At 40.8% G+C, this 19,754-nt stretch overlaps 2 protein-coding genes across 2 annotated transcripts in view; both read left to right on the top strand.

Annotated features, from left to right (window-relative positions):
- The first annotated feature begins 507 nt into the window (after positions 1 to 507).
- Positions 508 to 5,656, top strand: fbl (fibrillarin). Its single transcript, XM_010885086.5, has 8 exons — positions 508 to 651; positions 1,354 to 1,482; positions 2,156 to 2,293; positions 2,454 to 2,719; positions 2,822 to 2,954; positions 3,042 to 3,154; positions 4,405 to 4,550; positions 4,678 to 5,656. The coding sequence occupies exons 1-8, from the start codon at positions 642 to 644 to the stop codon at positions 4,700 to 4,702; spliced, it is 960 nt and encodes a 319-aa protein (XP_010883388.1). The 5' UTR covers positions 508 to 641; the 3' UTR covers positions 4,703 to 5,656.
- A 12,319-nt stretch (positions 5,657 to 17,975) lies between these two features.
- The window catches only part of dyrk1b (dual-specificity tyrosine-(Y)-phosphorylation regulated kinase 1B), a 77,791-nt gene continuing 76,012 nt past the window's right edge, over positions 17,976 to 19,754 (top strand). The window contains exon 1 of the mRNA XM_010885092.5: positions 17,976 to 18,705. The gene's annotated coding sequence lies outside the window, so the exon portion shown is untranslated. The remainder of the gene's footprint in view (positions 18,706 to 19,754) is intronic.

Here is a 19,754-nt window from a genome sequence, read left to right as displayed (position 1 = left end):
TGGGAATGTGCCCCACCTGCCCCTAATGACCAATCGCCCCTGCCAGTGGAATGTGTAGATGTGCAAAGTAGCTTACAGCAATGATAAGAAATGCACTATGCACAGCATGAACCTGAAGCCAGAGACTTGCCAAATTTTGAATTACAAGTAACTATAGACAGATATTTAGCATAACATTGTTATTTAATTCCAAGTAAATTGTTTTTTACAGATATTATGCACAATGTATACGCTAGTTAAATGCTGAGCGCTTAATATTTCAAAGCATGTGATTTGCAATTCCTTTACATGTTTTGAGTGGAGGGATTCGAAAGACGTGATGCGGCGGAGCGGAGCGTAACCTTCGCTTGGAGAGCGTTGAGCAGGATTTCCAACAGCTCCACAAGCTCTAGCCGACTCGGGCTTGGGCTTGGAGGCGGGTCAACGGAACTGGATCTGAATGCCTATCTCACCACCTAGTGGATACAACATGCTATCGGATTTATCTGGACCGTGGTGTATCATGGGAACGATGAGTTTGATGACGGTGTGAGGACACGAGCTTATATTGGTCTTTTCAGTTCATTTGGAGGCGAACAAGAGAACCTGGACAAGTTTGCGTGAGTTGTTCCAGATTTGGAGTCCGAAAACAGCCAACAAATATGAGACCAGGTAATAATTGTTTAAACTATTTAGTATCTTAACAGGGATACATTGTTTTATTTTAGTAAAATATATTTTCGTTGTGGTTTACGTGGTCTGGCCTGGCGCAACGAGCAGCACCAGCCGCCATGTTGATTTCTGTATCATACAACTTCAACCTAATGTTATAGGATAAACTGTGCATTTACAGTATACCCTTTCAAATGCGAAGAGTTTGTGGTCAACAAATTTTCACTAATTTCGCTGTTTATATTAATGTGATTATACTGTCTGCTGTTAGTGTTTTCACTTTACGGTATCTGCGGTGGTATAGTCCGCATGGCACAAACTAAACACGTGTTCCTCGCACACTCATACAATATAGCTAGTTAGCTTATCTAGGTAACTTAATACTCGCACATCACAAATTACACATTCTCGTTTTTGTCTTTAAATGTGGTCGTTTTAGTAGTTTTCCATTGCCTTACACTGTATAACTAGCTAGGTATACTGTAACGTTGCTCTTTGCTTTGCCTCACCACGTGTGCGTCCCAACATGCCGCGTTTTGTTTCCAAGTTGTTGTTCTTTGTCCCAGAAGTAAATTTATGGTCACAGTTGGTGAAATAAACGTCTGAAGCTACACTGAGTAAAAAAATCGACCAAATGCCTGAGTTATTTATTGTACTGGACACAGACCGACAGTCTCCTTTTTTCTTAATCTTTACTTTAAGGATTCAGCCCTCGGGGTGGTGATCGAGGAGGGAGAGGAGGCTTCAGAGGAAGAGGGAGCTTTGGAGACAGAGGTGGTGGACGAGGAGGGTTTGGAGATAGAGGTGGACGAGGAGGATTCAGAGGCAGAGGTAAGTGCATATTGCAAATTTAAATGTCCGACAAGCGCCTGTATCACGTGCTGTGAAACTGTAGAAGGCTCTGGCTGGGCTGTTGTAGTTTCACACTCAATCAGTTCAGTGCAGAGAGCTTTAACTGATCTATAATTCATTGCACATTGGTAACCACCTAATTTCCAGATCATAAAATAACTACCTAATGCTATGATGTTAGAACATTTGTTTTAGTAAGTATTGCATCTTTTCCATTAGCTGGAGCTCCAAAACAGATGCATAGAGACAGTAGTAAAGGGTCATCATGTGCATACAGTGTGTGAGTAATTAGGGAATCCTGAGAGAACATGCCTGTTATGAGCTTATTGTCTTTTCTTACATAGAATCACGATATATCTAGTGTATTGTCTGTCGGCCCTCAAATCTCTAATCCTATTGTGGCCAAATGTTGATTGACAATTGCTGTGCTTCTGTCGGTAACAGCAATTGGTCATGTAGTGATTATTTTTTGCAAGATGGGACTTCTCATCTAGAGATTTCCCATACATGTTTGTGCCCAAATTGCGTGTCTAAACTAACAAATTCGCAGTTGTCCCACTTAAAAATTGAAGTGGAGCCAATGTCTTGCAACTAACAGATTTGATTTTGTGGAAGAGGTTGATTGGAGCAATGTATGATTTGCCTTTTACAGGAGGTGGATTTAGGTCTCCAAGTGGTGAGGGTGGCTTCAGAGGCCGTGGTGGTGGCCGTGGCACCCCCAGGGGTAGAGGGGGGCGTGGAGGCTTTGGGGCAGGCAGGAAAGTCACAGTGGAGCCTCATAGACATGAAGGTGAGTAGACAATTTGGGCAACAAAGCAATACACGCTGCCTCCAGCAGAGGCCTGTAGTTGCACTGTTTGTATTGTTTAATACATACAGACCCTTTCTTAAACTAGCCATCCAAAGATTTTTGGAGAGTTGTGTAATTCTTTTAATCTTTCCAATGAAAGGAGTGTTTATCTGCCGGGGCAAGGAAGATGCCTTGGTGACAAAGAATATGGTGGTTGGAGAGTCTGTTTATGGAGAAAAAAGGATGAACGTTGAAGAAGGAGAAACAAAGATTGAGTACAGAGCATGGAACCCTTTCCGGTCAAAGCTGGCAGCAGCCATATTGGGTGGTGTTGACCAGATCCACATCAAACCTGGTGCTAAGGTCATGTACCTGGGAGCTGCGTCAGGGACAACGGTGTCCCACGTGTCTGACATTGTTGGACCTGTGAGTGTATTAAGTAATCTATTCAGAATTGTTATTGGGTTACAGTGCGCTCCTTAACGATTTTTACCCCGGTATATGTAATTATATACTTTTCTGTTGCAGGAGGGTCTTGTGTATGCTGTGGAGTTCTCTCACCGGTCAGGACGTGATCTCCTCAACGTTGCAAAAAAGAGAACCAACATAATTCCCATCATTGAGGACGCTCGGCATCCACACAAATACCGCATGCTTGTTGGTTCGTCTTGTTTATAATACTTGCATAGAAATATTCAAGCTAATAATGTATGCTTAAATGCTTAACTCTGACTGTGCCTTCTTGCAGGCATGGTAGATGTAATCTTTGCTGATGTGGCCCAGCCCGATCAGACCAGAATTGTTGCTCTCAATGCTCACAATTTCCTCAAGAACGGAGGGCACTTTGTCATCTCAATTAAGGTAATTGAGACTGAGTAGGTGTGGTATTCTGTGTTAATGCTCCTTTTAATGGTGCAACATTGTTTTGGCATTTGAAAGCAGTGTGGATACTCTGAGGAGCAACCTGGGTTGCTGTTATCAAATTTTTTAACCAAATTTGTCACGACATTGGACAAGACATTGGTTGTTTAATTGTAGGAAACATGCCCTATTGCCCTTGTTTGTACTTTCCATACAGTGACATCAGTTTGCTTCAAGTCTCCTTATTAGGTTTTCCAGGTAAATTGACTATGAACAAATCCTAATTTAGAGCAACGCCCTGGGAAATAATGGGGTAAATAAGCTAATTGGAAGCTTGGGATGATTAGTTAGCCATTTTGGTATAATGGCCAGATTGGAAATTTGGCCACGACACACCCCTACTTCGAAAGTCAGTGCACTGAAATGTTCAGTGGCCATAGTCAACGCCTGTTTAACATCCCATCTGATAGATGGCCCCTTATGCAGAGCAGTGTCCCCTTCATGATCTTGGAGCATTGGGATTTAGTCTCTTATCCAGGGTACCATCCTAGCTTAGCTTCTGAGGCAAACCACCAGTGGGGTGCAAGGTCCAATGCCACTAGCAACATGCTTTAACTGGCTTCGCAGTTAGAGCATCTGACCAGTAAATGAAAGGTTTGCTTGATTGTATCCTAGAGCAAGCACTGTAAACTGGGTAAGACAGTTGATACTAATTGCTCCTGTAAGGCAGCCTGGATGAGTGCTAAATGGCTAATGAAAGGAAATTACGTAATTCAGAGGTCTCAAACCGGTTCCACGGAGGGCAATGTGTCTGCAGGTTTTTGGGTTTTCCTTTAAATTGGTTCCCAGTTCAGACCTAAACAACCAGGTGGGGGTAGAAATGAACCAATTAGTGACCTAATTAGTCAGTTAAGTACAAGGTGAGAGCGAAAACCTGCAGACACTCTGCCCTCTGTGGAACCGGTTTGAGACCTCTGACTTAATTGCTTTTTCAGCAACCATATTTAAAGAGAAGGTAAGCAGTCTATGAATGCTTACTTTATCTTTCATAGACTGCTACTTTATCTAAACAAACCTTTTTGTTTATGGTTTATATATTGTTAGCAATTAGTCTCTGTATTACTCAAGTTTGACCCTTGTATGCATCCCATTGGTTTTTTACTTGTAATTTCCCACGTTGTCATGAATGCAACATATCTGCCTGTAATTCTAGTGCAGAGATTGAAGTAGATTTGCCTTGTCTCCTTTAGGCAAACTGCATTGATTCAACTGCAGCACCAGAGGCTGTGTTTGCTGCAGAGGTGAAGAAGATGGGCTCAGAAAACATGAAGCCCCAGGAGCAGTTGACACTGGAGCCTTATGAGAGGGATCACGCCATTGTTGTAGGAATCTACAGGTAAGGACATTTTCACATTGTTTGACATGGCTGACTGAATTTTTTTGCTTAAATTCAGTTAGCATCAAAATAATTAATACAATCTGAAGGGTGTAACCTTATCTGTAATGTGCATACTTTCTTACAGACCTGCCCCTAAGAGTAAGAAGTGAACTGGCCCAGAATGCAGACCAAACTTGAAGATTTAAAACATTTGTCTGAAGGCTGCATCTGGTATAAACTGTTGGCTTTTGAGAAGTGTTGGTGTATCTTCAAAGATGTTTGAGTATTGAGTGTATATATATATTTTAATTCAGTCATACGTTGGTGACCTGTTGTATGACATGTTTCATGAAAACATTTTCTCTGGCCATGTCTTGTGTTGGAATAAATAAGATACAATCACATACACTCTATGTTTTAATTAGAAACACCATAAAGGCAGTGGTGTTTTTATGTCAAATTGGTCAGGCACCAACCATTTCAAAAGACAGGATACGTACCAGTAAAACTACAATACTCTCTTGCTACTGATGTTTAACACCTCAACAAACAGCATGGCTCTACAAAACACTTAATGACAGAGCGGCTTGCTTCTACCAGGTGTTGTAGTACACATACAGAGGGAGGGAGTGAGAGAATCCTCCTTGTGTAATTGCACTCCTCTCACCCTATCTCTTGATGTATTGTAGGGCCTCTGGGTGACCATCTTTTTTTCTCTCCAATAAATAATTCAATATATTTTTTTTTTATCTTGATGCATGGCTATTACTGTATTTTTTTTGTGTTAAATCTATAAAATGTTGCAATCTTGGTAGATTGCATGATCATGCATCCATCTGATGTCTGAAGACTTTGCAAAGGTGGATAACATTTTGACAACCTGATGCTGTCATTTTTTACTTTGCCAGGCTGTTCCTTAGAGCTCTTGTGTTAGTTCCTTGCAGTTTTATATTGTCATTTATTTGGGGATTTGAGCTAAACCTCTACTGTTTTCTCTGATATGGGTTTGATGTTTGAATATGTCAACGGGGGCTATGTCGGACAAAATGGGTGAGATGGCGAAGCTGTAGCTTTTCCCAAGCTCAAGATATGGCCAAAATGTCATTAAATTTTTACCAAACCGATCTACAATGTTGACTCCTTGTGACCGTACTCAACATGCAACCATGCCAAAATAACAATAGGTCACATTCTGGAAATTTGTAATTGTCAACTACACATTTCAATCTATAGGATGTAAGAAGTGGAATATTTTGGTATTGATCCTGCAAATTAACCTTCAAAGCGTTCAATTCATCTTTATGGAACGACACCTGACCTCTGTTTAAAATATGAAAGATTGGCAGTTGAGTGCTTTGAAAATGTCAACTGGGGGCTAAGTCTGAAGTAGCATGTGAAGTGTCTTAGCGCTATCTTTTTCCAAACAAAATATGGCCAAAAACCTATACAATTCTTATGAAAATCACCATACAATGTTGACTATTTGTGACTGCACTTAAACATGCAACCATGCCAAAATATGAATAGGTAACATTTTGGAAGTTTTAATTGTCAACTACGCACTTGTATCTGTAGATTGTATCAAGATTAGACAATTTTACTGTGGATTTTTTGTTTTGTTATTGATCCTGAAACTAATCCCTCAAAGCGTTTGGGATTTGAGACTTGTATGGGGATAAAAATCGCCATACAATGTTAACTGTTTGTGACCTCACTAAACATTCAACCATGCCAAAATAACAATAGGTAACATTTTAGGAGTATTAAATCTAGCAACCAAGTTGCGCACCAGAGGGAAAGAAAGCTAAGCTCCGCCTCTGTCTTGTCACCATCACTATTATAAATCGATCCATACCAAAAATCTGAGCAATGCACGGACCAGCACCACAAAGGCAGGATGATAAAATATGACAGGATTCAGGAAACTGCTTATGTCGTATGTCACAACTTTTCAGGAGAGCCGTTTGTAAGAAGAAAAACATGTTCTGGGACATTGTCTTTTTTGCAGAAATGCTTTCTTGATCATGTGAACTTTAATGTGACTTAATAAACTAGTATGCAAAATGTAAATGCAAATAAAATATAAAACGCAAACCCTTGTTTAAGCAGGAAAATACAGGACCTTTCCTCCTAGACATGATTGGTTGAGATAAAGAGGGGGTCGGACATGCTGACATACCGAGTTCTGATTGGTCTGCCGAATGTTTTCTGGTTTCTGTCATTACACACCGTTGTTCAGCAGAATTACTACCCCGTGGTTTTCAAAAGCGGCCAACTGCAGTCGCGTTGCTACAGCTGTGAATCAAATTGCTGCCCTGAATTTAGCTGGCGTTATCAACATATCTCAGTGGGAACAAGTTAATATTTTTTTTATATTTTAATATTTTTCCATGTACATTACATTGTGAGAGAGGGGCTAGCCCCACATTCATGTTTAGTGTATGGCCTACTACTACGAACACGAATCGAGAGAATGCAGTCTGAAGCAGCAATGCAAGGACCAATTAACATGAAATAAAATCCTAACACAAATGATATGCAATTTTGGAAGATGCTATATTCATAGATTATAAATTATGGGAAGTAATCTTTGAGAAATAAAAATAACAATTTGGTTGATGGTCTTTCTGGTTGACTTGGTTGATGGACTGTGCCCCACCTGCCCTTAATGACCAATCGCCCCTGCCAGTGGAATGTGTAGATGTGCAAAGTAGCTTACAGCAATGATAAGAAATGCACTATGCACAACATGAACCTGAAGCCAGAGACTTGCCAAATTATGAATTCCAAGTTACTATATACAAACATTTAAAAAAAGAAATAAAATGCTATGGCAATTCTAAATGTGCAAAAAAGGCAAATTGAATGTACAAGGTGCATGTGCAATTGAAATGCAGAGATGGCAGCAGTGAGGTTCCTGAGGTAGACATACATGTAACCACTGAACTTCCATTATCAGGCTTTGCAAGGCAGGCAGTGTCAGAGTAGTACAGGGGAGTAGTGAAACATGGTCCTTGAGAGGTGGGGGTGTAGGGTAAGTGATGGGTCACAGAGTTCAGCAGGGTTTCAGTGGATGGAAAGAAACTTACTAAGCCTGCTGGTGCGGGACTGAAGAGACCTGTACCTCCTGCCTGATGGAAAGAGGGCGAACAGTTTGGCATGGGTGTGAATGGTCCTTGATGATCCCACGCACCCTACGCAGACACTGTTTGCATTAGAGGTGTGCATTGGCAGGAAGCTGGGCACCACCCATTGCAGGGCCTTATGGTCAGCTATGGAGCAGCTGCTAAACCGGACTGTGGCGCAGTTTGTCAGAATGTTCTTGATTGTGCAGCAGTAAAAGTTCATGAGGATCTTGGAGGACGGACAGGTTTTCTTCAGCCTCCTCAAAAAGTACAGGTGCTGCTGTGCCTTTTTTGGCCAGCGCTGAGGTGGTGAGGGTCCAGGAGAGGTCCTCAGATGTAGACACCCAGAAATTTTAAGCTGGATACACACTCCACCTCGATGAGGACTGGGGCGTGGCTGCAACTTTTAGATTTCCTGCAATCCAAAATTAGTTCCTTGGTTTTCTTTGCAATGAGGGCCAGGTTTTGTCAGCGCACCATGCCACCAGGCACATTACCTCTTTCCTGTAGGCTGACTAGTCAGGCCTACCACCATGGTGTCATCTGCAAACTTGATGATGGTGTTGGAACATATAGGAGTGTATAGGAACGCAGTCATGGGTGAAGAGGGAGTACAGGAGAGGGTCTCAGCATACAGCCTGGTGGTACACCAGTGTTCAGGATGGAGGAGGTGAAGTTGTCTAACCTGTCAGACTGGGGTCTGTTGGAAGTCCAGAGTCCAGCTGCAGAGAGAGGGGCTGATCCCCAGTTCATGGAGTTTTTTGACCAGCCTAGCAGGAATGACTGTGTTGAATGCTGAGCTGAAGTCTATAAATAGCATTCTCACACAGGTGTTGTTTTTGTCCAGGTGAGTCAGGGCAGTGTGTAGAGCTGTGGAGATGGCGTCCTCTGTAGACCTGTTCGACCGGTAGGCAATCTGGTAGGGGTCCAGTGTTGGGGGAGGCACTTGAGGTGGGGCCAGAACTAGTCTTTCAAAGCACTTTATGATTGTGGGTGTGAGTGCAACCGGACGGAAGTCATTCTGGCTAGACACGGCCGACTGCTTCACCACTGGCACAATGGTTGTTGTCTTGAAGCATCGTTGGGACAACCGCCTGGGCTAGTGGCATATTGAGTACGTCGGGTTTCGGAGTTGTTGAAATGCTTCTCAAACCGCAGTCTGAGGTCATTTTTAGCCATCTTTATGCCCCTTTTCAGGTTGGCCCTGGATGAGCTGTAGGCCTCTGCATCGCTGGATCTAATAGCAGTGTCTCGTGCCTTTATCAGTTGTCGGACATCTCTGTTCATCCACGGCTTGTAGTTGGGGAAGGTCTTTATTAGTTTTTGGGTGGTGACATTGTTGGTGCAGATATAAGCCAGAATGGAGGAAGCATATGTTTCAATGTCCATATAGGAGTCAAAGGTGGCTTGAGTGGCAAACAGACTCCAGTCTGTGTGTTGAAACTGGTGCTGTAGAAGTGAGTCTGACCCCTCTGGCCACACTGACTGACCTCACTGATGGCTTCACACTATTAATGAGGGGTAATTACTTTGGTACTTTGGTATTACTTTGGTAGTAGGAATAGTGAGAGATGGTCAGATTGAGGGAGGGGAATGGCTTTGTAAGCCTCTGGAATGTTTGTGTACTCATGGTCTAGTGTAATGTCTCCTCTGGTGGGGCAGGAGACATTTTTGTGGAATTTGGGAAAAACTGTTAAGATTAGAAAGATTGAAGTCCCCAGCAATCACCAAAACATCATCTGGGTCTTCTGTCTGCTATTTGCTAATGGCAGTCTGTAGTTCTTTCATTGCTGGCTTAGCAATTGCATCCATGGGTATGTAGACTGCCATTACAACAATAGATGTAAACTCCTGAGGCAAGTAAAAAGGCCTGCATCTAATCGTCAGGTATTCCAGATTGGTTGAGCAATGACTCCCGGTTATGTTAGAGTTGGTACACCATGTTTTGTTTACATAAATGCACAGACCACCACCTCTTATCTTACAGCAGTCCATTTCAATCCTATCTGCTCTGAAGATATCACGGCTATCCAGCTCAATTACATTGTCGGGTATGTTGTTGTTAAGCCACGTTTCTGTGAAAATCATGATGCTGCAATCCATAATCCATTTGTGAGATGATTCTCCGTTGTATGTTCGCAAGGAAAAGGCTAGGTAGTGAAGGCCGCCACCGCCTCGGCACCACTAGTTGGCAATGTGAATAGTGTCTCCTGGAGCATTTTACAATCTCTGGCGGAGGGTGAAAGCTGTCAAAAACTCTTCCAGTGCATTGTGCTCTGATGTCTAGTTCTTGTTGGCTGTATCTAATGTATGCTAGGGTGTACTGAGTGAGTAAGCTAAGAAATATTAAGTAAATGACTGCTAAATTGCAAAAACTGGGTAGACGATGAGTCAAGAGATGCACACGCGCAGCCATCTTTATACTAATATTTATATTACTGGAGAGTTCTAGAAGTTACTCTGTGTTTACTCGGCACACTCCAAACATTCTATCTGGAATGTTCTGGAAAATAGGTACATTTCAAAATGTCACTGTCCTGATCAGAAGCAACGTTTGTGGGGAATAATAGCCATTTTGTATACTTTTGAGGCATGCTTCATTAATATGGAATTTATATATTATACATAATTAATCTTCCACACCAATGATTTGCTACATGGAGACTTGCAGAGGTTCGATTGGATGATATTTTTTTTTTCTATTTGACCCTGCATCCACCTTTCTCAGCCATCTTGTTTCAACTCTCTTATGCTGGGAATTGCAAACAAGTAATTATTTTCATTGCATTACATGTCTTGCAAAGTCTCTCAGACATTGGTGATTACAAACAATGCCTCACATTCCCTTGCCCGCAGGTGTTTCCAATATCCACTGGGCCTGCCGGGTTCTGGGACAACACATCAAAAAGCCTCTGCCATCCTGTGTTGTAGATGCAATCTGCCAACAAATCTGCAATGGCTTTTAATGGCCCAATTGGAAAACTGACAAATGCAGACTTTTAAAGTCTTTACTTTTGTCTTTAGATTAGGGATTGTTATTTATGACATGGGGTCAGCGCTTGACTTTTTTGCTCACCTGCCACTGTGGCAAGTTACTAGCCACTTAGCATTTTCATTAGGGGAATTACATTTTATTTTATAAAATGTGACTATGGTGTGCTACATCTTAGCCTGTCTTGTTCACTGGTTCAGTCACTATTAGGCAAAGGTGGTACCCCACTCTATCAGACACCTCTCTGTGAAATACTTTATATAATGTGGCTACACACTTGAAAAAAATACTATTATAATGTCAAATCTCACCTGTTGTCCACTTGAGCAGCTAATGCATTCTACAATGTCCTCCCAAAACATGACCAAAATATGCAAGCAATATATTTATTCTTAACATAACCTAGATCTATTAACATGTTATTTAAAAAGAAATATGAAATCACCCATCAGCTTTATAATTAATCGCAGTCAATATTGTCTATTTTTGTTATGCTATCTTCTTGTTAATATAGACTTACATAAAAAATGAAGGCTTGTCAAGTTTTTTCCTCATCCTTGCTACATCGTTAATCTCCTTCGACTTCATTCAGCTCTACTAGGCTCTGCTGCTGTCACTGATCCAGCGTCTTCACGTTCATATATTTATATTGTTAGTAACTTAAATATGTTAATTATGTATATTTTTTACTCTATATTGCATATATAGCCTAAGGTTTTTGGTGATAGTACATACCCTAATCTGATGGTCTTTTCACCAGTCATCTTCGTTTGTCTCACAATCTCACTTTAAATAAAAATCTGTCATTTTAGGCTACTAAAATCCACCTGAAAAGTAAAACAAATACAAAATAAATAAATATATATGTATATGTGGATTAGATGTAGTTTGAGGTTATTAAGTTTTAATGGTATATGCTTGGGTGTAAAAGAACTAGGATCTACCTGTTTTTCCGACATTACTCATCTCGCTGATGTCTGGACCCGTGTGGTCTTGCATGCAAGGTTGCCAGATTTTATTGACCATAAACTGCATTCTGCTGCAGACCTGCCCAAGCCCATGGAAAATACTCCAATTGTGTAGGAAACGTATCCCACCTAGCAACCCTCAATATGGAAAAAGTTTCCTCTTACCGTCATTTCAGCTGCAGTGTTTCGATGGTATTTTGTATATAAGTGCAAAATCAGGTTTTACCATGCCAACACACAGAGGCGGTGCGAGATTTTGGGAAGGCTGTTGCCTTTGAGCTTTGAATTCATGAAAAACCCTGTGTATAGATATAGTATAGAATGCCACCCGCCAAAGTGACTAGTAAGAGTGACTGTGTTACACGCCACAGCCAAATGCCAATGTCAAGCCCTGCCATGGGGTATCCAGAGGATAAAGTCCCCTGAAAATATAAATGGTTGACCCTCCCTCAAGCAAAATCCCCCAGCCTTTGGGGGAAAAACATGAACCTTGCCATTCCAAATGCAGAATAAAAAGCCTTTGGTCTCACTTAGGTCATCCTTTTCCATCAAGGCGAGGCAACGTAAAGTGATGTTGAATTCACAACATGTTTGGAAGGTCTTGTCTCAGCATAACATAGAATTACCAGTCTATTTCACAGAGACTGGAGATTCTTTGTTGGCCAATCACAAATGATGTGTACAACACACGAGTAATAAGGGTTCCTGAGTGTTTTTTTTCTCTCTCTTGACCATCATACTGAAGCCTTGAAACTAGCGCGCAATCTTACTGCAGAGAAAAACATTTTTGACTTTGAAAATAGTATTTAGATATTTACCACAACAAGCATTGCATTTGATTTCATTCCCCACTCTGGACTGAAGCAAAAAATTGGCTTAGACTCTAAAGGGTTTTTAAAGTATTTTTATTATGTTTTTGGGTCAGCAGACTTGAGTTAATGGAAGTTAAATGTAACAGAAGTTAATTAGTCTGATAATAATTTTCACAGTTAAGTTAAACATTAAATAATTAACAGAAATGTTAACTTCGTTAATTAGCGATTAACAGTCTGGTGATCAGCTCTGCAACTGATCCAATAAAAGTGGAAATATTAAAAGGTGTTAAATAAATTAGCAATATATTTAAAACGCAGAACGTATTCTACCTTACAGATTTAATCGAGCCCATATTATAGGGTTGTTTTTACTTCCAAATGTCTATAAAGAAATGAATATTTTAACCACAGCAACAGCTGATATGTTAGACCGGTAATACGTCATCCAGAGTAGGCTCATCTCCCCGCCCCTTTTTTGGGGGGAAAACCAACCCTGCATCCCATGTAGACTACAACAGTGTAAACAAGACAAACCATCTGGCTTAAATTAATACTACTTGTTATGCCAAACAATAAAACAAAAAACCCTGATGTCTAATTTGTTCCCCTGCCATGTCTTAAAAAAGATCCTGATAGAAGGATGGTTCCAGCCATACCAAGGTGTTACATTCCATGTTGTTTGTTCTGTGTTGTGTGGGTGCCTGAGTGGCTGTTTGTGTGGTGAGTGTTTGTTTGCAGGTGCCAGCGGTTGTGGTGATGAGATGGGCGGAGCTACCAGACCTCTGAAGCGGCCGCACCTGCTGGTGATTTGCTGCGCACCCTATTTAATGAGGACACTTGCTGTTTGCTCGAGAGATGAGACCAACGCTATTTCAGTTTCTTTTGTAACCTGTATTTGTCCTGTCACCACACTCTGTCCTCCATGCTACTCGTGTATGTCCAACCCTTTGGAGAAGGGTCAGGTATGACACCCTGGGGTTTAAATACGCCCGTAGATGACCACTGTTAAACACCCTAGGTTAGATATGAGCGAGTGTCACCCTTGGTTTATGTAGCAGGTAGGTTTGATGGTAGGCTAGAGCGTGTTAGGCAGGTAAGGGGCAGGGGAAGAGTAGGGCTCTTTTGGTTTCATTTCTTTGATTTGACACCCTTCATTCGGCCCTTCTCTCCCCTTGTTAGTGCTGCCATTTTTATGTATGTATAACTGATAATTGTCAACTAAACCTTCCCCAGGGGTAATCCGCTACCTTTGTGTCTGTTCTCTTTTATCGACCTACCACACACACACCACTCCTGTGGGCACTGACACAAGCTGTTGCATCCCCCACCTCCAACAACAGAAGGGAAGACAATACCAGGAAGCTATGGGAACTTGCGTCTCTACACACTTGTTTGTGGAATACATTTTGTATCAGTTAAGAGCTCACTTAAGTTATGCTATGTCTGATTAACAATTAATCATTTCTATGTATCTTACGTGTTCTATGGCAGGCATAGTGGACATATTTTGAGGTGGTGAACCATGACTGTTGGAGGTGGACCCTTAGTGGAAAATGATCTGACATATATTATAGATAGAAAACTGAGATGCCTGTGTATACAGAGCATTACATTCTTTTGCAGACCTATGTAGAAGCAATTCTATGATGAAAGAGTCAAATGATCCTCAGCCATGCCTCGGTTGTGGCTCACATGCTGCAAACTGTTGCAAATATCGATAGCAGGAACCATGTTAGAAGAAAAATAAGTTTTTTGTTTCGAAGAAACATTTGCCAAAACAGTCACTCAAATAGTGACAGAATAAATTCAACCATACAACTACTCACATTGTTTCAAGACCATGGACACTATATGCTGTCAGAGAGAAAAAAGTTGTGTTGTATTTGTTGTCGAGCACACAAGAAATGTCATGTACACAGTACTTTCTCTTGCAACATCATTACCTTTGTTTTTACCACAAAACCAGTGATCTAAAGTTGAAATAATATTTTATACATTGTATTCAAAATAATATGAATGATACAGCAACAAAAAGCAGGCTGACAGACAAGCCCATCACCATCCTTACTTTCACTCACTGCAAAAAGCTAGTCAGCTAGCTGGGCTCAAGCATCAGAAAACTATGATGTATTACTTAGGCCCTCTAGAGGGCCTTGAGGCCTCATACAACTGTCCCACCTATTACAAGACAAGTTGTGATTGGCTGATTCTACTGTAATTCCAAAATGCTGCTCTTTTTGAAGTCAATGAAATTGGCTGGTGCCTTCTTTTCAAAGCATGAAGGCTTAGCCAATGAGCATTGAGCACAGTTAGATAATTTCTACCAAGATGCTACCAAAGAAAAAATATAGTTCTATTGGATATTAACTCTTTCCAACACAGATGGAAGAAATTCAATAGGGGATCATTACAATTTAGACAAAAAATGTGCATATATATATAGATTTGTATCCTTAGGCCCTCTCTGAGGTTCCCCACTGGTATTGTGGGTCAATTATAAACTTACTTAATTCTGGTGGTTCTCCATTAGTGTTGTTTGTAAAATTTTACTTCAATGTCTATGGCCAGTATCGCTTGTTGTCCCCCAAAACAGAGACGGGAACTTGTTAAGAGCTGAAAACGTTCCGCCGGTCTGATTAATACACATTGTGGCATTATGCACTATGATGCCCTAACTGCATGACCTTTTTGTAGCTAACGGAGAGAGCGCTATACTATATTTCCATAATGTTTGTGAACACATTGATGGCGAATACAAAAGCTAACGGAAATGAATTTGATGTTATTTGCAAACAAAAGTGAATTGATTGAACGCACCTCTACAACCAGAACTAACTTGAGGAGGGGAAACAATCACAGCATGTAGCCGGCAGTAGCCCGATAGATACAGAAACAGGCCTATACAGTACATAGGGACGTAAAAGCTTTTATTTGGTCAAAACAATAAACAAACCCCCAAAAACGCAACTCACGAAAGACAATATATCCATTAACTTTCTGAAAGAAGTCCAAAGTCGCTTATAATAAGCGGACATGGCAACCCTGGCAATGAAGTCGATTCACCAAACAAAAAGCAGTATTCGGTAGAGCCTGCGCTTCCAAATTTGATGGGTGAAAGTGACAGATCAGTAATGACAGATTTCACAACGACTGAAAGCATGAAATGAATATATCGCGAAATATGAAATAAATCGTTAAATGTAGAAATACACCATTACATATATTGTTTTATTCATCATTTAAATGATATATTTCCCTTTATATTTAATAATTTCATGGTGTATATATTTATTTAATAAAGTCCCTAAAATTCATCCATAGACTACAGACGTCCGAAGCTTCACGCGCTGTTCTAAAGCTTAGTTGTAAAATGCAGACTTCCCAAGTTCTCAGATGCTATGAGCATGTCTGGTTACTTTCAAACACCGGCCTCTATTGGACTCCGTATTTCCCATTTTAGGTACAAGTGTTCAACTCTTTATACTAAACTGGTGGCGTAGCAGTTAGTGTAGCCTACTACTTAAGTAGTAACCAGTAGTAGGACGAGATCGAGATGTGTTTAGAATACGTTTTCATTTGAAACACTGCAACAACACGTATTGTTCAACTAATTTGTTTGTTCGCACATTCTCTCTTGCCTTTATCATCCAAAACATTTTAACAGATGGAGAGTTTAAAAAATGCAAACTGGAAAGGCAAAGAGAACTTGGGATATGAACAAGCAAGGGTATTCCTCTTATCAAAGTGCACGGCTAACCAAGCGCCTCGAAGTCTTTTCAATATTAGGGAAAGGCGTCTACATAAATATTAAACACGTGATAGTTTTTTCTGACCGGTAGATGGCACTATTGTGCACTATTTAAAAGCTTCAAGCAATTAACTTTTTTCGATGCAACCCTTACACGTTTCAGAAAGCTGCGGTTGCACTTCACTAGTGATGGATCGTTAACGAATGAACGGCTCTTTTTGGCAAATGTTGGGAACCGAATCGCATTTGGTGAATCATTCCTTAATTTGGCTCCCTGAGTCCCATACGTTTTTTAAAAACTGAAAACATTACATATATGCTACAAATGATTCACTAAAGATTGCCTATCAGCACTACAGAAACCATAAATAGTGGGTGAAGGCGATCTAATATATTTGACCGGTAAGATGTAACCTATTTGAACGTGCAATTCTCTAACATAGGCTACTTCACTTTTCTGCTTTTCATTACAGATTGGCACATTTCATCGTTCTGGGGTTTTCAAGCATTTTAAACGAAGAACTGTTCGGGAGCCAAATGAAACTGCTCTTTCAAATGAAAGCGCCGGATTACAAAAAATATTCGGAATGCCCAACGATCTACTGCTCGCGTACAATCATGTTAATGGGGCGGACGTTTTCAAGACTGTATTTAAACTTGTCTACTCCTTTTCCCTTACAAAACGATACCGGAATAATATTAGCTGGTCCAGTGTGGTTTAAATTTTGGGAATAATACAGCGAGTATTTAAAGTGAGTATGAGGAGACTAACTCTATGCACACTGATAGACTGACCGACGGGTAAATGTCAGTTGGAGATAGGCACTCGCAACAGTTTTGTAGAAAAACATATTTGAAAAATTACCTTAAAACATTGACAGAAAATGCCTGGTTATTAGTGGCGTGTTTATGTTAATAGTACAGTAAAAAAGAATAATTTAACCCCTTCAATTTATTATTGTGACCCTTCTGTATTCTCATAAACCTGCCCCAGTGTAGTTATAACCACATAATGGGATCACGTCGGACTACCGCCAATACAATGGTTAAGTTACCCAGGTTAACATTTATTATCAAATAATTTAGCTTTTTGGGAGATGTCATCCATCAAATTGCTGCCCGTACGTTGTCAATAGGACACCGCTGAGCATTCTGGGTAATTATGTGCCTGTAGTGCGCTCTTTCCAGGCGTGAATGAGTCATTTTCACAATCTCTTAACTTGCTTTTTAGTAATCTTTTCAGAATCGTAGGTTTCTCGTTACAATCCATGGCTTCTACAAATAATTATGAATAGATAAGTGGTTGGACAAACATCTGCTGGGTGTCAGCCTTCCTCCATGCATTGACTCTGTGCCAGTGTTTTGCAAACATATACATTAAAACTTGAATGTAATAAAGCATGTCAGTGAATGTTAATGTATTAATTTAGATAAAGTTGGATACGGTGCAAAAGTTCGGATTTGCTGTTTTTGAGGCACCGGCAAGAGCCTGCTAGCTATCTAGTTAAGCTAACAACTGCAATGTTAGCTACCTCGGCCAATGCTGGCTACTTTTGATAACTTACCTAAAGCATAATTACAACGGTTTTAATACTGATACACGTTGTAGAATAAATGCAATTATAAAGAGGCTGTACAATAATGTAAAGCCTCTCTACCAATAAAAAATAGTTTGACCAAATGACTACCGTCTGTCGCAGGTTTGTTTTGGCGGCCATTTTGTGGGGACATTCAACTAAAATAACTGGGTACGAGCTTCGTGTCAGGTGCGCGCTTTTCGTGTGGTGGGATAGAGAATAACGGGCAGAGAGGGGGGGTCCCTTGCGAATGCACATCGCTAGTTATAGCGGTGCAACGGAAATACCCCAATTTTATTTTAAACGTTTATTTTTTATTTAAAAACCCCTCGCACCCCACCCCCTTTCACCAAAAGCGACAAAATAGTTAGCTTGCTATATTAGTACTACTGCGATAGCTAACACATTATATAGGCTAGTTCGTTAGCCACCAGCTAACGTTAGCTACGGTTACGTTAGCCTTCAAGACTTATCTGCGATAAACCCAATGTTTGCCAATTTGCTAGTTCAGGGATGCGTGAAGAGTTAAAAGAAGGTACGAAAATCAACAGTGAGAAAATAAGTACGTGTCGTTTGGTGACAATCTACCCATTTCAATGCTACCCCAAGTGGTACCACATATGTTACCTGTGAGCCTCTTAAATTAGCTAGCTTGCACTGCGCGGGGCGGACAGCGCCGAACCCCTGACTTGATCGTGCGCTAGTGCTGGACTGCGCTTTGGAGACTAACCTCACTGAAGACACTGGTTTTGACAGGAATTTATTGGCAAAACGACACTACCCCGCGTTATTTGGACATTTCACCCGTCAAAGGGGGTGGAAGTCTGGGGGGGGGGTGGTTTACCGGTTTTAATTCTGCCCGGTACCTGTGGTGGAGGTTAGGACGGAGGAGAGAGGGAATACTGATAATGGCTGCTCCGGGAAGCTGGAAACGAACCCCCGCCTGAGGTAAGAGAGAAGCCTGGTTTATTCTGTCAATGTGTCTAAACGTATTTATTAACCGATACCATGTATGTAATTATTTGTTATAGTGAGTGATTTACTGACATTCATACATACATTGATCACGTCCTTGTCATTCTATGTCCTCAGACTTAAGCATCAAAACGCCGTTTTAATTCGTTCAGAATATATTTCCCTAAATTGTACACGACATTTGACTGGCTTACAACTTGTTATAGCTAATTGATTATTATTGTGGCAAATATTGCTACTGTCTAGCGTGCATTTTCTCCGCGGTGCTACTTATGTAGATAATCAGTAACGTTAGCGTTGCGGTTGTTTGTGATTTGGAATGATGGAAGGGCCATTGCCGGCTACCATGTATTCGAGGACAGTTCCGATTAACCTTCCGTTTTTTTTTTTTTGCATAACGAAGAAGAAATAACATTGCAGGTGTGATGTAGAATATGTCACGCTGCCTATTAGTCTCAGTATTGCTATGGGTAGTTTTGGCCATGTAGCCAAGCTGTTCATGAGCATGGCTCATCTTGACTGGTTACGATTTAATTATTGTAGCCTATAACTCGGATATCCTCCCTTCAATCCATCACATGTCCACTGTTCTTAGGCTACCTCTGGTCAAATTGAGGAATAATGGGTGACATTCTTTATCACTAATGTTTTATCTAAGTTAGCTAATGCAATATTTTCAAGAGCTATCCCGAATGCCACTGCATCGCTGCAAACTGCGTTTTGGATTCCTCAGTAAGACAGCGAGGATGGTTGCAATCTCTGACGATGCCTCTGCGTGATGATTCATGAAAAATCGCTACATTAAAGAATGCCATAATAGATTTTCTTAGTTGTAATCGGTGTGAAGAATGACATTACCCCCATACATGCAAGACGCGTGTAAATTGGGATGGACGTGCAGTGTCTGATGAAATTGCCAATGCCTTCAGCTTGCAAAATGCAGTCCGTTACTGACTTAGTTTGTATTTGTTGGGGATGTTTTCCAATTTCAATATATTTTATCGCAAAGTCATAGCATAAAT

This window comes from Esox lucius, chromosome 20, assembly GCF_011004845.1.
Source record: "Esox lucius isolate fEsoLuc1 chromosome 20, fEsoLuc1.pri, whole genome shotgun sequence".
Taxonomy (NCBI): Eukaryota; Metazoa; Chordata; class Actinopteri; order Esociformes; family Esocidae; genus Esox; species Esox lucius.
The sequence above is the reverse complement of the archived record's forward strand: the minus strand, read 5'-3'. Positions and strand labels throughout refer to the sequence as shown.